This window comes from Bos javanicus, chromosome 1, assembly GCF_032452875.1.
Source record: "Bos javanicus breed banteng chromosome 1, ARS-OSU_banteng_1.0, whole genome shotgun sequence".
Taxonomy (NCBI): domain Eukaryota; kingdom Metazoa; phylum Chordata; class Mammalia; order Artiodactyla; family Bovidae; genus Bos; species Bos javanicus.
In genome coordinates this window covers 144,165,536-144,178,960 of record NC_083868.1, presented here as the reverse complement: position 1 = coordinate 144,178,960, position 13,425 = coordinate 144,165,536, and the positions used below count along the sequence as shown (strand labels likewise).

The 13,425-nt window shown below is 59.6% G+C and overlaps 1 protein-coding gene across 3 annotated transcripts; it reads left to right on the top strand.

The window, feature by feature from the left end:
- Positions 1–1,360: 1,360 nt before the first annotated feature.
- Positions 1,361–13,113, top strand: CFAP410 (cilia and flagella associated protein 410). 3 transcript variants are annotated; one of them, XM_061423100.1, is made up of 7 exons: positions 1,361–1,524; positions 3,451–3,469; positions 4,836–4,882; positions 7,398–7,627; positions 7,798–7,969; positions 9,728–9,821; positions 11,902–13,113. In XM_061423100.1, the coding sequence occupies exons 1-7, from the start codon at positions 1,445–1,447 to the stop codon at positions 12,031–12,033; spliced, it is 774 nt and encodes a 257-aa protein (XP_061279084.1). In that variant the 5' UTR covers positions 1,361–1,444; the 3' UTR covers positions 12,034–13,113. The 3 variants fall into 3 exon arrangements, with proteins under 3 accessions (XP_061279084.1, XP_061279104.1, XP_061279093.1); XM_061423120.1 differs by having other exon boundaries at positions 1,431–1,656; positions 9,731–9,821; XM_061423109.1 differs by having other exon boundaries at positions 1,431–1,656.
- Positions 13,114–13,425: the final 312 nt, after the last annotated feature.

The window sequence follows — 13,425 nt, the reverse complement described above, 5'->3', positions numbered from 1 at the left end:
CTCAACTCCAAATTCAACAAGGACTAGGGGGATTTACAGAAAAGGAGCAGTGAGGGGCAAGTGGATGGAAAGTTACTAGGATTCCAACCTAGAGAGCATATTAAAAAGCAGAGACTTTGCCAACAAAGGTCCATCTAGTCAAGGCTATGGTTTTTCCAGTAGTCATATATGGATGTGAGAGTTGGACTATAAAGAAATCTGAGAGCGAAGAATTGATGCTTTTGAACTGCGGTGTTGGAGAAGACTCTTGAGAGTCCCTTGGACTGCAAAGAGAGCCAACCAGTCCATCCTAACGGAAATCAGTCCTGAATATTCATTAGAAGGACTGATGTTGAAGCTGAAACTCCAATACTTTGGCCACCTGATGTGAAGAGCTGACTCATTTGAAAAGACCCTGATGCTGAGAAAGACTGAAGGCAGGAGGAGAAGAGGACAACAGAGGATGAGATGGTTGGATGGCATCACCGACTCGATGGACATGAGTTTGAGTGAACTCCGGTAGTTGGTGATAGACAGGAAGGCCTGGTGTGGGGCATTTCATAGGGTCACAAAGAGTCTGACACGACTAAGCAACTGAACTGAACCGAACTGAACTGAGAAGACCTCAAGGGCGGAGGATCTTACAAACGACAGGCCAAGAATATTACATACCACTTGCGAGGGAGGGAAGAGCAACAAAATCAGACAATGAGGGTTCGCAGAGATCAGGGTGGGGATAACAACAGGATCTTTGCTGAGACTGTGCTGGTCAGGCCAAACACAGGACCAGGGTCCAGTGGGAAAGGCGTCAGAGCAGAGGTTGAGTTTGGTCTTGTCACCTCTGAGGTCTGAGATCTCGGACACACGTCTTAATGTACTTTGCAGCCCAGGCAACCCTTTGATTTCTAAAATGTCTGACTACTTGTGAGGTCTCTGTTACCTTTGGTTCCTGCCTTCTTTCCTTAAACGCTGAGAGGGAAAGGAATCAGCGCAGCCTTAGAACTCTTCTAGATTTCTCGTTTCAAAGCTTAAAATCTTCCTAATTCAAGGCAGTTTAGAGAGTTGGTGATGGACAGGAAGGCCTGGAGTGATGCTGTTCATGGGGTCGCAAAGACTCGGACACGACTTAGCGACTGAACTGAACTGAAAGAGACCATCACTTCTAACTTACCAGCCTCGGGGCCAGGACTGGGGTCCGGGGTTGGAATTCGGGGTTCTGGGTGGGGACGGGGACCTGGCTTAGGATCTGAGACCCGGGTGAGGTCTCTCGTAGCCGACTGGCGCCTCCAATCCAGTCGCCGCAGAGGTACGTCCGAGCCCTGCGTCACCACCACTGCGCACGCGCAGGACGAGGCAAGCGGCTCCAGGGGCCGGTCGGAGCAGGTGGGGGAGGAGCCAAGACGCGAGGCGGAAGCCCAAGCGGCCCCACTGCACTCGCGCCGGCCCGTCCCCTCAGAGGGGGCCAATGGGCTCTCAGGACGCGCTCCTAATGATGCGGGCCCCGCCCCTTGGAGACGGGCGCCGGCGTGGCCAACATCCGCCGAGGTAGCGAGAGATTTGAGAGTTCTGCGGGGGTGTGGGGTCCTGGGGGCCCGCCGCCATGAAGCTGACGCGGAAGATGGTCCTGTCCCGGGCCAAGGCCTCGGAGCTTCACAGCGTGAGGAAGCTCAACTGCTGGTGAGGACCAGAGGCCAGAGCCCGTCCCCGCGCGTCCTCCCCGCTGCCCGACAACCCTTCCCCGGACCCCTGCCCTGGGGCATGGCTGGGAAGAGCTTTCTAGAAGTGGAGACCCCTGTCCAGAACCGCCTCCAGGGGTCCCTGGAGCGGGGACCCCTGCCCGCCTCCTGTTCTCTGGAGCGGGGACTGCAAGGGCCTGCGGAGGATGCAGAGGGGTTCGGAATTTAGGAGGGGCACCTGGGCCTCACCTTCTTGGCCCATGTCTGGTCCGCCCAGCCTCTGGGAGGTGTTGCATAAGCTCAGGGGGCCTTTGGCAAAACCATTCCAGAATTTTCATCTCTCCTGACCGGGTGGTGTTTCACACACAACTCCAAACCTGCCCTCCTTGCACAGGACAATTGGAATTCCCTTGAAGACTGGCTTTTGGGCTTCTAGATGGCTATAGTGGGGCAGACAGTTCTCTGTAGAGAGGTGTCTTTTCTGAAATTGCCAGCAGCCCTGGGAGCCAAGCCTGCTGATGAGATGGGAGATCAAGGTGGCTAACACCCTTTTTAGGGCAAAGAAAGGAAACTGAGGCTCCATCAAAGTGATCTTTCAGTAAACACTGTTGTAATTGAGCCCTGGGTAGGGATGCGTTGTCCCCAGGGGACTCACTGTCTAGGAGGTAATGGTTAGAGATACAGGTGCTGTGGGGTCAGTGCAGCCTCAAAGACAGGGTGGCCAGGGCTAGCTGCGCCAAGGAAGGACCAGGAGTGCTCCTGGAACTCCTGAAAGGTCTGCCCATGTTCAATGGGGACTCCAGTCAGGGCTCCGAGCGCCTCCGTGCTCTGGACAGCTCAGGTGGCTCTCAGCCAGAAGCGGACGATCCTCCTGCTGGTGGCAGGCAGATTGACTGCAGTGAGATCTGCCTGCTCATTAGAAGCCTTTCTCTCTGCCCCACACATCTGGTATTTTGGCCACAGCATTCGTGTCATTTGTTTTCAACAATGCATGCCCTTGTTCTGCATGAGCAGTCAGCCTTCCCCTCGGGAGGGAGGCACAACGACCGCATTTCAGGCCTTCTGAAGTGTGTTTCATAAGTCATAAGTTCAGCCTTTGAACTTGTCCTGTTGCAAAGACTCCCTTGTTTATGTGTGTTAGGGAATTATCCCTGGGCACAGCAGCCTTGAGCATGAGTGAGTCTTTGTGTCCTTCAGACGGGGCAGCCTCTGCCACTGCTTAGTCTGAAGAGCAGCCACCAGCATCAAATGGTTTTGTCCAAAATCAACCTGGAAATGATTTTGGGCACCTTTGTCAGTCGTCTGAGAAAGTTTTCTTTTACTTGGTCGTTGAAATCATATACTTTTTTTTTTTTTCTCACTTACAGATTCTTTTTTAAAAACTCGGGTGTTTAATTTTTGGCTGCGCTGGGCCTTTGTTGCTACCTGCAGGTTTTTTCTCTAGTTGTGGCAGGTGGGGGCCACACACTGGTTGCAGTACGCGGGCTTTTCTCATCGCAGTGGCTTCACTTGTTGCGGAGCACGGGCTGCAGGCGCGTGGGCTGCAGCTCACGGGCTCTAGAGCACAGGCTCTGTAGTTGCGGTGCACAAGCTCAGTTACACGTGCAGTCTTCCCAGACCAGGGATGGAACCCATGTCACCGGCACTGGCAGGCCGATTCTTATCCACTGTACCACCAGGGGAGTCCAAAGTCGTAGACTCTTAAAGTTTGTAGACGTTTGTCATTAATTTTTGTTTTTAGTTTTTTTATTCAACTTTGACAAACTAAAAGTGCATATGTCTTTTCTCTCCCCAGGGGCAGCCGTCTCACTGATGTAAGTACCATGCTGGTCATTTCCAAATGGTCCCTGATCCCTGGGAGGAAGGTTAAGTGGACAGACCCACACCCATCCCATCCAGGTCCCCGTCCATTTGTTACTTTAGCAGCTTTAGTAAGGAAGAGCCACTTGTGAAAAGAAGTTCTGTAGCCCCAAGTTAATTCCAAAGTCCCTTCACACATCTTCCTGCAGATGAGAAGCGGGCCTCACAGAAGAGGGGGCTGATCCAGGATGCAGACCTCTCCCACCTGAGGAAGGGCCCCACGTGCTTGGTTGACTTTAGGAACAGTGCACTTGGCTTGGGGGAGGGGGGTCTTTTTAAACTTTTTTTAATAGATTCTTGGACTTCATGTCCCTAAGGAGTTTCCTCTCTTCAGCCCCTTCCCTGGTCAGATCCATCTTCACCCGCTATTCCCGTGGCAGGAAGAGATGAGGGCTGGGCAGGGGCAGAGAGAGGAGCTGAGCGGAGCTGAGTGTCTGTGACTCGGTTTCTTCCCAACTCCACTCCCGACCCCAGCCCCCAGTCCTGGGATGAATGTCTCCAGCTCACACAGAGTGGGGTGCCCAGCAGTTGGTTCTTATCAACTTCTGTTTTGGAACTTGAACTGTACCTATTCTGAAAAGCAAAGTTGGACATGCTGAGAGTCGGAGCCCTCCAGAAAAGCCTGTTGCGCCTGATTCTGTAGCAGCAAAGACAAGGCAAAACACTGCTGTAACAGAAAACAGATCCAGTGCACGTGTAAAGCATCCTGACCAGACAGCTTGTTGATGTCAGGAGCCCCCTCTGGCCCCATGCCCACTGTCTGGCAGACAGACACACACATATTCGGGGCTCCACTGCTCATCAGTCTTGCAGGTTATGGGTCTTCATGGACCAGCTTGTGCCCCACTGCCCCTTTCCCCTGAGTCAGTGTTAACATGTTCTCAGGTCTAGTTTTGAGCCTGTCTCCATATCAGAACAGCTCTGTTGGCAAGAAGGGGCTTCTCTCCTTTCCTTGGATGTCAGGGACGGTAGGGAGAAAGGCTGGCTGTCCATTGAGTCTCCTCACTGAGGTCCTTTGAGGATATCTACGATTAGAAATGCCCCATCTCAATGGCTGGCAGCGTTTAGTGGTAATGATGCTGGTTCGAGTTGTGGAGAGGGTGCCATCTCTCCATCAGGCAGAGGGGACGTCTGGGCTGCAGAGGGGAGCGGGCTGCAAAGCCCTGCATGTTCCTAGTCAGGAAGGGGGAGGCTCCTCCGCTTGGGCCCTTGTCAGGGGGTGGGCAGAAGCTCCCCCTGGGTTCTTTTGGCTGCTGGAGAGATGTGATGTCACATGCCAGCATCCTGTGATGATTGCAGTCACGTTCTTTTCCTTCATAGATCTCCATATGCCGGGAAATGCCCAGCCTGGAAGTGATCACCCTCAGGTACCGAACCCTTGCTGGCCACCCCTCCTAAGTCACCAGGGCTGGAAGATGAGGAGAGTGTCCAGATCCCTCCTGTGGGCTGGTCAATAACCTGAATAACTGATTATCCTTTGATAACTCCCATCCTTGGTCTGGGAGGCCTGCTTTTGCAGGCTACACCAAGGTAGCACCAGGGCTTGGCTACTCCTTAACTCTGCCCTTCTTCCAGGAGGGCACCCAGGCCTCCCCCTGAGCTTGCCCCCCCACCCCTGTCCCTGGGTCATGGGGTGCCACCCTAGGGTGGCTGTGTCTGTCCCAGCGCCCCCAGTGCCAGCCTTGTCTCCGTCCTGCTTCCATCAGTGCCCGGAGCTCTGCCAACTTCCCTGCACTGCATGGTCTGTCCTTGATAATAGTCACTCTTCCAGGGTCATACACCTTTTAACAGACTAAAGAAACCTTGAATGAGCCAAATGCTGCCTTTGGGGCTCCGGGCTCCGGGTGGGGTGGGGGCATTTGGAAGGTGAGGGAAGGAGGAAGTCTCTCCCTACCTGAACTCTGACCCACCCACTCTGGGTCTGGGGAGGAGGCTGCCCCTGCAGATGTTGGAGTGCTTTCTGCAGGTCCCCATGTGTAAACCTTGTGGAGATTGAAGCGCTGCAATGAAGGCTAACTCCTTGCTTGGCAGCTCAGAAGGTCTCAGGACTCGCCCTGTGTGTGGGGTTGCAGGCCCTGGGTCCCATGCAGGTCCTGAGACTAACCTTCCTCGTCACACTGGCCACCCTGTCCTTCCTGACCCCGCTTGTTCTTGTGCCTTCGGTGGTCACCCTGGGTGCCTTCTGCCACCCACCTTGTGCTCACCCACCTCCGGCCCTGGCCCTACAGGCTGGGGCTGGCACCTGCTTGCGGAATGAAAGAATGAATGAAGGAGTGGGCCCGGAGCCCCTCTCCCAGCCTGGGCCCAGCTTGGCCCTTATGCCTCGGCTCCCCCAGCTGTAAGACAATGACTGTGAGCGGGGGGCGAGGAGGAGTGGATGCAGTGGGGAAGACGGAGCAGCCAGTGTGTGCAAGCGCCTGGTGTCTGCCATCACTTACCTGTGACGATTGTCAGTGAAGCTGTCAGGGGGATGTGCACCTAGAAGGCCTTACCTGACAAAAAAGGCCTTATCTTTCATTCCCCAAATAGTAGGAAACTTGGATCAGGCGTGGACTTAACCCCGTCTCTACCGAGCGCCATCAGGGCTCTGGGGCAAGTCCCCAGCCTCTGAGCCAAGGCCCCTTGTACCGCAGTGGTTCTCATCGCTGCGGCCCGAAGAGGGACAGTGCCCGGGGCTATGGCCTGGACTCCTAGCCTTTCTGGAACTGGGGGGCCCCGCAGCTAAGCCACTGACCCCAGGCCGCTGGGCGGCAGTCCTGTGCAATTACATTGTTTTGGTTTGCTCTCAGTGCCCATGGGTGGCAAGGCTTAGTCCGGTCTGGCTGCTCTAATGGGATTTCACAGGCATTTGTCCCTCATAGTTCAGAGGCCATAAGTCCAAGACCAGTGTCTGGTGAGGGCGCCCTGTGTCCTCACCTGGCGGAAGGTTCGGACAGCTCTGGGGGTCCATTTCATAATGGCGCTGGCCCCACTCATGGGAGCCCCACCTCCTCACACCACTGCACTGGGGGTCAGGATCTCAATGTGTGGATCTGGGGACACAGTCAGTCTGTAGCAAGAACTATGGGAGGCCATAGCCCAGTGGTCAAGGAGGGGTCTCTCGACCCCTGCCGGCTCAAGCCCTCGACCTCAAGCCTCCACCCCGACGGCCTGTGTGGCTCCCCCATCGCGAGGATCCCAGAGCCTGGGTTCACTTGTGCTGAGACGGTGGCACCCTTGTCCCGCTGCTTCAGTGACAGTGTCGGGTGTGGTGGGAGTGACCCTAGGGGTGAGTGAGGGCATCCCTGCCCAGCCCAGCCCAGCATCCAACGGAGAGTGGTCCAGACAGTCTGGCAGGACGGGCAGATCCCCCACGGCCTAAGGCTTATGGTCAGCCACCCTCCTCACACTGAGCCTGCATTCATGGCTCGTCCATCTGGGTGTGCGGGAGGTGACCCTGCTCTGTCAGCTCAAACCTGCAGGTCTCTGCCTGGTGTCTGGATGATTTCCTCTTTCCCGTTCACTCAGTTTAATTCTGTAGTTAATTCTTTTGTGAACATGGGGTTTGGAAGTTCAGTGTTCAGGTCTTGGTCGTGTGGGGCTTGAGTGGGCTTGCTTAGGTTCGTCGTGGGTTTTCCTGGCTACTGCCCATTTTGGGCTCACTGGTGTGTCCCATGGAGTCCTCAGTCCCCTGTCCTGTCGGGACTTCCACCCCGACATGGACTCCTCAGCAGAGTAGGGGCTGCCGCTCCCACTGCAGCTGGAGGGTAAAGCTTTCTCTTGGGCCTGGGGGCTCCCTTGCCCTCCACCCTAAGGTGAGGGCAGGTGGGCACCAGCAGGCAGTGCTCGTCTGCGTGGTGGGGTGGGGGCCCTGGACCGGCGCTGACGGCCGCGTCCACGCAGTGTCAACAGCATCTCCAGCCTGGAGCCTGTGAGCCGCTGCCGGCAGCTGAGTGAGCTGTACCTGCGCAAGAACCGCATTCCCAGCCTCGCAGAGCTCATCCACCTGAAGGGCCTCCCGCGCCTGCGGGTGCTCTGGCTGGCCGAGAACCCTTGCTGTGGCACCTGCCCCCACCTCTACCGCATGACCGTCCTGCGCACTCTGCCGCAGCTGCAGAAGCTGGACAACCAGGGTGGGTGTCCTTATATCCCCCTGCCCCCATCACAGGTGCAAGAGAGGCCGGCCTCCTGAGGGCTGAGCCACCTCTCCAAAGGGGACCGCACTGAGCCGAGGGGACAGCCAGGCTGGGCCGGGTGGGCTCATGTGCAGTGAGGCCACTGATGCTTCTGCACCACCCCCCAGCTGTGACTGAGGAAGAGGTGTCCCGGGCGCTGATGGAGGGAGAGGAGGTCACGGCCCCCAGCAGAGAGGACTTGGGGAGCGGCCCACCCGAGCTGTCCTACACCCTGAGTGCTGTGGACGCCGCCACTGAGACGACACAGGATCCTCTGAACCTCGGCAAGGGGGAGGCCAGGTGTGGCCCGTGGGCCTCCCCAGCCCTCCCGCAGCTGCACTTCTGGGACTGGGGGTGGGGGTGTGTGTGCTTGTTTCTGGTCTGGCTCTGGGCCCCAGCCTGGTGTCAGCTGCATGGCTGAGAGAAGACCCAGGGCAGGGAGCTCTGTCAAGTGCAAGACCAGCCCTCCTGGGGAGCAGTGGACTCGGGCAGTGAGCTGGTGGAGGTATGGGGCCGGCTGCGCCGAACGGAAGCCCTGTGACCCTGGCCACCCGAGCCACTGGTCAGGAGTCCTGAGGATGACAGGGTGTGCGGGCCGAGGAAGGGCCCTTTCTGACCCACAGGGTACCTCAGCTGATGGCTGTTTATGGGCAGAAACTGGACGTGGGGAACATGGTGAAGACCACTGTTCTCAGTGGGGCACAGGCCAGGCATCCACTCGCAAATGAGGGCCACCTGCTGGCTCTCCTCCAGCATGGCAGGAGGGCGCGTGGCTGTCCCTCAGCATGGGAGGAGGGCGTGTGCCTCTCCCACGTGGCAGGAGGGGATGTGGCTCTCCCGTGGCGTGGCAGGAGGGCACATGGCTTTCCCGTGGCCTGGCATGAGGGCATGTGGCTGCCCCACAGCGTGGCAGGAGGGGGCGTGGCTCACCTGCAGTGTGGGAGGAGGGTGCATGGCTGCCCCGTGGCGTGGCGGGAGGGCGTGTGGCTCTCCCGCGGCATGGCGGGAGGGTGCATGGCTGTCCCTCAGCGTGGGAGGAGGGTGTGTGCCTCTCCCACGTGGCAGGAGGGCGTGTGGCTGTCCCGCGGCATGGCAGGAGGGCACGTGGCTGCTCCACGGTGTGGCAGGAGGGGACATGGCTCTCCTGCGGTGTGGGAGGAGGGCGCGTGGTTGTCCAGTGGCTAGCGGGAGGGGGCGTGGCTGTCCCGTGCCATGGCGGGAGGGGACGTGGCTCTCCTGCGGCATGGGAGGAGGACGTGTGCCTCTCCCACGTGGCGGGGGGGGTGGCTCTCCCGCGGCATGGGAGGAGGGCGCGTGGCTGCCCCACAGCGTGGGAGGATGGCACGTGGCTCTCCCGCGGCGTGGCGGGAGGGGGCGTGGCTCTCCTTCAGCATGGTAGGAGGGCACGTGGCTGCCCCGTGGTGTGGCGGGAGGGCACGTGGCTGCCCCACGGCGTGGTGGGAGGGGAGCGTGGCTCTCCCGTGGCATGGGAGGAGGGCGCGTGGCTGCCCCACAGCGTGGGAGGATGGCACGTGGCTCTCCCGCGGCATGGTGGGAGGGGGCGTGGCTCTCCCGTGGCGTGGGAGGAGGGCACATGGCTGCCCCACGGCTGGCAGGAAGGTGCGTGGCTCTCCTTCGGCGTGGCGGGGAGGGGGCGTGGCTCTCCTGCGGCTTGGCGGGAGGGCACGTGGCTGCTCCGGCGGCGTGGCGGGAGGGCACATGGCTGTCGCCTGGCAGGGGTTAGCTGCAGGCCCCCCTCCATGTCCGGGGCTCATATGTCATGTGTGTTAATGCCCCATCCTGTGTGAGCTCCAGGGGGAGGGAGGTGACCCCAGGGCTGAGAAAAGTTGTGCTGCCACACCCCTCTGTCCACTGCTCCCAACCCCCAGAAGCAGAGTCTGGAGTGGCGGTTTCCCTGCAGATGGGTAGGGTCTACTTTTAGGAGTCTTTTCCTCCCTGTGCCCTGGGGTGCCGGGCCCGGACCCACAGATGTGTGGACAGCGAGGGCTGGGCTCCAGTTGCCTCAGGCCTCACACCCCGCTGTCCTCCTCCTGCCAGCAGAGACCAGGGGCAGCTTGGCCTGAAGCCCACCTCCCGGGACCAGTTTCCTCCGTTCTCACAGCAGGAGGCCGCAAGCAGTCGCACGAGCAAGGTGAGTGTGATGAGGCCACCTGGTGGGAGATGGCCCTGGTTCCCCCTCCACAGAGTGTGGACACTGGGGGCTGAGAGCTGAGGGACGGGGCTGGAGACACTGCAGTAACGTGCAAAGCCAGGCCCCAGCGGGTGGGAAGCCAGCCATCTGGATCCAGTGTCTGTGTCCAGATGTAAGCTGGTCGGACATGGCAAGCAGAGAGGGGGTGCCTTTGTGGGCAGTGGGGTCCCCAGCGCAGGGGGCTGTGCTGAGGGCGGTCCTGGGGGGTGGGAAGGTCACTGTGGCAGTGCTCAACCCAGAGAGATTGCTGCTTGGGAAGAGCCCTCCCGCCTGCTGTCGGAAGTGGGGATGCTCCAGTAGGGGCAGGGGCAGGGTGGTATCCCTATGCGGGGACCATGCAGCGGGCCCCCGGGCTCCACAGGCTTCCTTGTGAGGATCACGGGTGTTGGCTGAATGTAGGGGGCAGCCGGGGTACATCAGTGAAGACCAGCTCCCTCCAGGGTCTCCTCCATCTGCTGCTCGAGTCACTGTGTCTTGTGTCTGGGCTTGTCCCTGCTCACAGGCCGCCCTACCCCTGAAGGGCGGAGCCATTTCTCCCTCTGTGTCCTCTGGCCGGCACAGCAGCTTCCCTGTGTGCCCCCTCCTGCCAGCAGGTTCAGAGTCATCCCCTGACCAGTCTTTGGCAGGGAGAACTTGGAGAGGACCTTGCCACCTGGGCACGGGGGGGGCGGGGGCTGTCAGGACTGGGGTCTGTGGGGGCGGATGGGGCCCCTGGCACCTGCTCCAGCCCCTGCTCGGCCTGACCCATGCCATAGGGTGCTGTGACCTCCTTGTGGGCTCACAAAGGCTGGCGCTACGTCCAGGCAGGGCTGCCCGAAGCCACAGCAGGGCCTCCCCGACTCATTTGTGCAGCGATGGCTTGAAATGGGCACAGAGTTCACCAGAGGTGCAGAGTCGGACACACTGAGGCCCGTCCCCACCAGAAGGCGTCCCCCCAGGGCTGTGGTGGGTGTGACCGTGGGCCGAAGGCCGGTCCAGAGAGCAGTCAGTGGGCCTGTGGCCAGTCTCCCTCCCCTGGCCCCGCCCCAGTGGGCCACTGCCCCTGGGACCACAGCCTGCTCTTGTGCGAGCTGGCTGTGTGGGACAGCTCCAGGTCCCTGCACACACCTTCCACACGTTTCAGGAGGAGCCCGAGGTGTGTACTGTCGCGGGTGGCAGGTCTGCCCAGCGGCTGGGCTGAGGCCAGGAGCTCCCACCCCACCCCCATGGCAGGGCCTCTGCCGAGGAGAGTGGACCAGGGACTGAAGGTTCTGGTTCAACTCCGTGCCTGCCTTAGATACATACAGAAGACTATCACACCTGCTCAAGCAAGATGCTTGCTCTGAAAGCAGAGGACAGAAGGGTCTGGCCCTGCTTGCAGGGGTCCCTGTGGTCACCCAGGCTGGGTGACCCTGAGGCATCCAGCCCCCAACAAGCTTCTGAGTGCGGGTGCTGGTGGCCAGGAAGACCTGGGGACACGGGGAGCTAGCGAGATTTGAGGGAGCAGGAGCCTTAGGGCGTTGCAGAGGCCAGGGGCCAGCATCCCAAGCGTGTCCACATAGGCCACGTGCTCTGGCTTGTGGCCATCCCTCCAGTCATCCCACAAGAAGGATCAGCTCAAATAGCCTTTTTGTGTAAAATCCTTCCCGGATTTTCCCAGTAGAAGTGGCATTTCTCTGCTCAAATGCAGATGGGACCCGGGTGTGGTTGTGTGGACACGTGTGCATGTCACACACTAAGCCCATGTGCATTTGAGCACATGTTACTGAGCACCTGCTTCTGGTCTCCGCTCCATCGCTGACCAGCTGTGTGATGAAGGCCCGTTACTCAGCCTCTCTGGGCCTCGGGGCTGTGAGCAGGAGGTGACCTAGGAAGTCCCTGCAGGTGGCGAGTGCTGTACCCCAGCCACGGCCACGGCTTCCATCCGCCTGGGTCTGTCTGGAAGGCTGCCCCCTGAAGGCTGTGCTCTGGTGATGTGTGTGGTGTGGGTGGCCCAGCGTCACAGGCGTGGCGCTCAGGCAGTGACTCTCTGTGTCCCCAGAACAATATCCTGATGGCCATCCTGATGCTGCTGCGAGAGCTGGACATCGAGGGACTGGAGGCCGTCCACCAGACCGTGGTCAGCCGGCTCCAGGCCCTGCACAAGCGGGAGTTGCAGGAGGACATGGAGTGACCCCAAGTCAGCGGGACCCTGCACTGAAGCCCAGTGTCTTCCCGAACCTGGGAAGGGGGCTCCCAGCCGCAGCCTCTGCTGGCCAACCCCAGGCTGAGCCCAGGCACAGGGCTGCATCCCTGGGAAGCCGGGCTCTTGTTGCAGATGGCACCCGGCAGGGGCAGGAGAGGCTGCTGGGCAGACCGCCCTGCGCCCTCTGCTGGGAGGGTCGTGGCTGATGCCTCCTGTCTCCTAGGACCACCTTCGTGTGGCTCCTCCTCAGGGTGGGCTTTGCGGCCGTCCTCCTAATAAATGCTTTCCCGAAGTCTGGTGTGGGAGCAGGCGTGTCCTCCGTGACAGGTTCACTCTTGTTAAGGTGACGGCATTACTCACGTGTTTTCTCCATGCCAGTTGTGACTTGGTCACAGGATGGATTTCTGTCAACCGCAGGGAACTTCCGGAATGAAGGCAGCGTAGGGACAGGCCGCCTGCTGCCTCCAGGACGTCTTGTTTGTGGGGCACTTTGTGTCCCTTGTCGAGAGCCCCACACGACGCAGGAGCCTATGCTGCCCCTGCGTGAGGGGCTGGATGACAGGGAGCCGGTCAGAAGCAGCAGCTGCATGGGAAGGGACAGCTTCTAGAAACCATGCCTTAGGTTTTCTTCCATTGGGAAGCGTCGCTGGCAGGGAAGCCACAGTCCCAGGGGCTGTCCTGGGGCCACAGTGGGAGGAGGGGCCATCTGAGCCTTTAGGGAGTGCCTGCCTATTCTTGCTGGGGTGGAAGTGGCAGGCACTGGCATCCAGTGGGAAGCTGGGGGTGCACAGACCCAAGGGGGGCTGGCTGAGCACCTGGAAGACCCCTGACTCTGGGAAGAGGGAGCTGCACCCACTGAGGCTCGTCTCCCCTGGGAGCCCCGGGGAAGGCGTGGTTCATCGGTGGGGCCCCCTGTAGTTCTCAGGGAAGGGGTGGGCTCTGGCCTTGGGAAGTGGGGACTCGCCATGTGGGGGCATCCAGAATGGATGGCCTCTGCCGTGCACGTGCCTTCTCTTGTAATTATGAGATGTTGGATGCTCCCAATAAAGTCCATCCTGGTGAGAACAAGCTGGGTGTGTTTGTGTGATATTAACACCCTCCTCCCCGCCCACCGGGCACCTCTCACACCCACCACCCCAGCCCCATGTCCTGGTACACCTCAGTCGGGGACCCTTGACTTGCACCCTGGTTGGAATGAATACCCGCATTAGCCCCTTGACTCTGCATCACCCCCACATCTCACCTTCTCTGACTCCTTAGTCACGGCCTCCCATCAACTCACTGGGTCCCACTCACAGCCACCTGCCTACTTAGTGCTCTTTTGAAGCCCTCAGGCTGGACTGAGGACAAAGCGCTTCTGGCCCTGGCCTGGATCCCAGG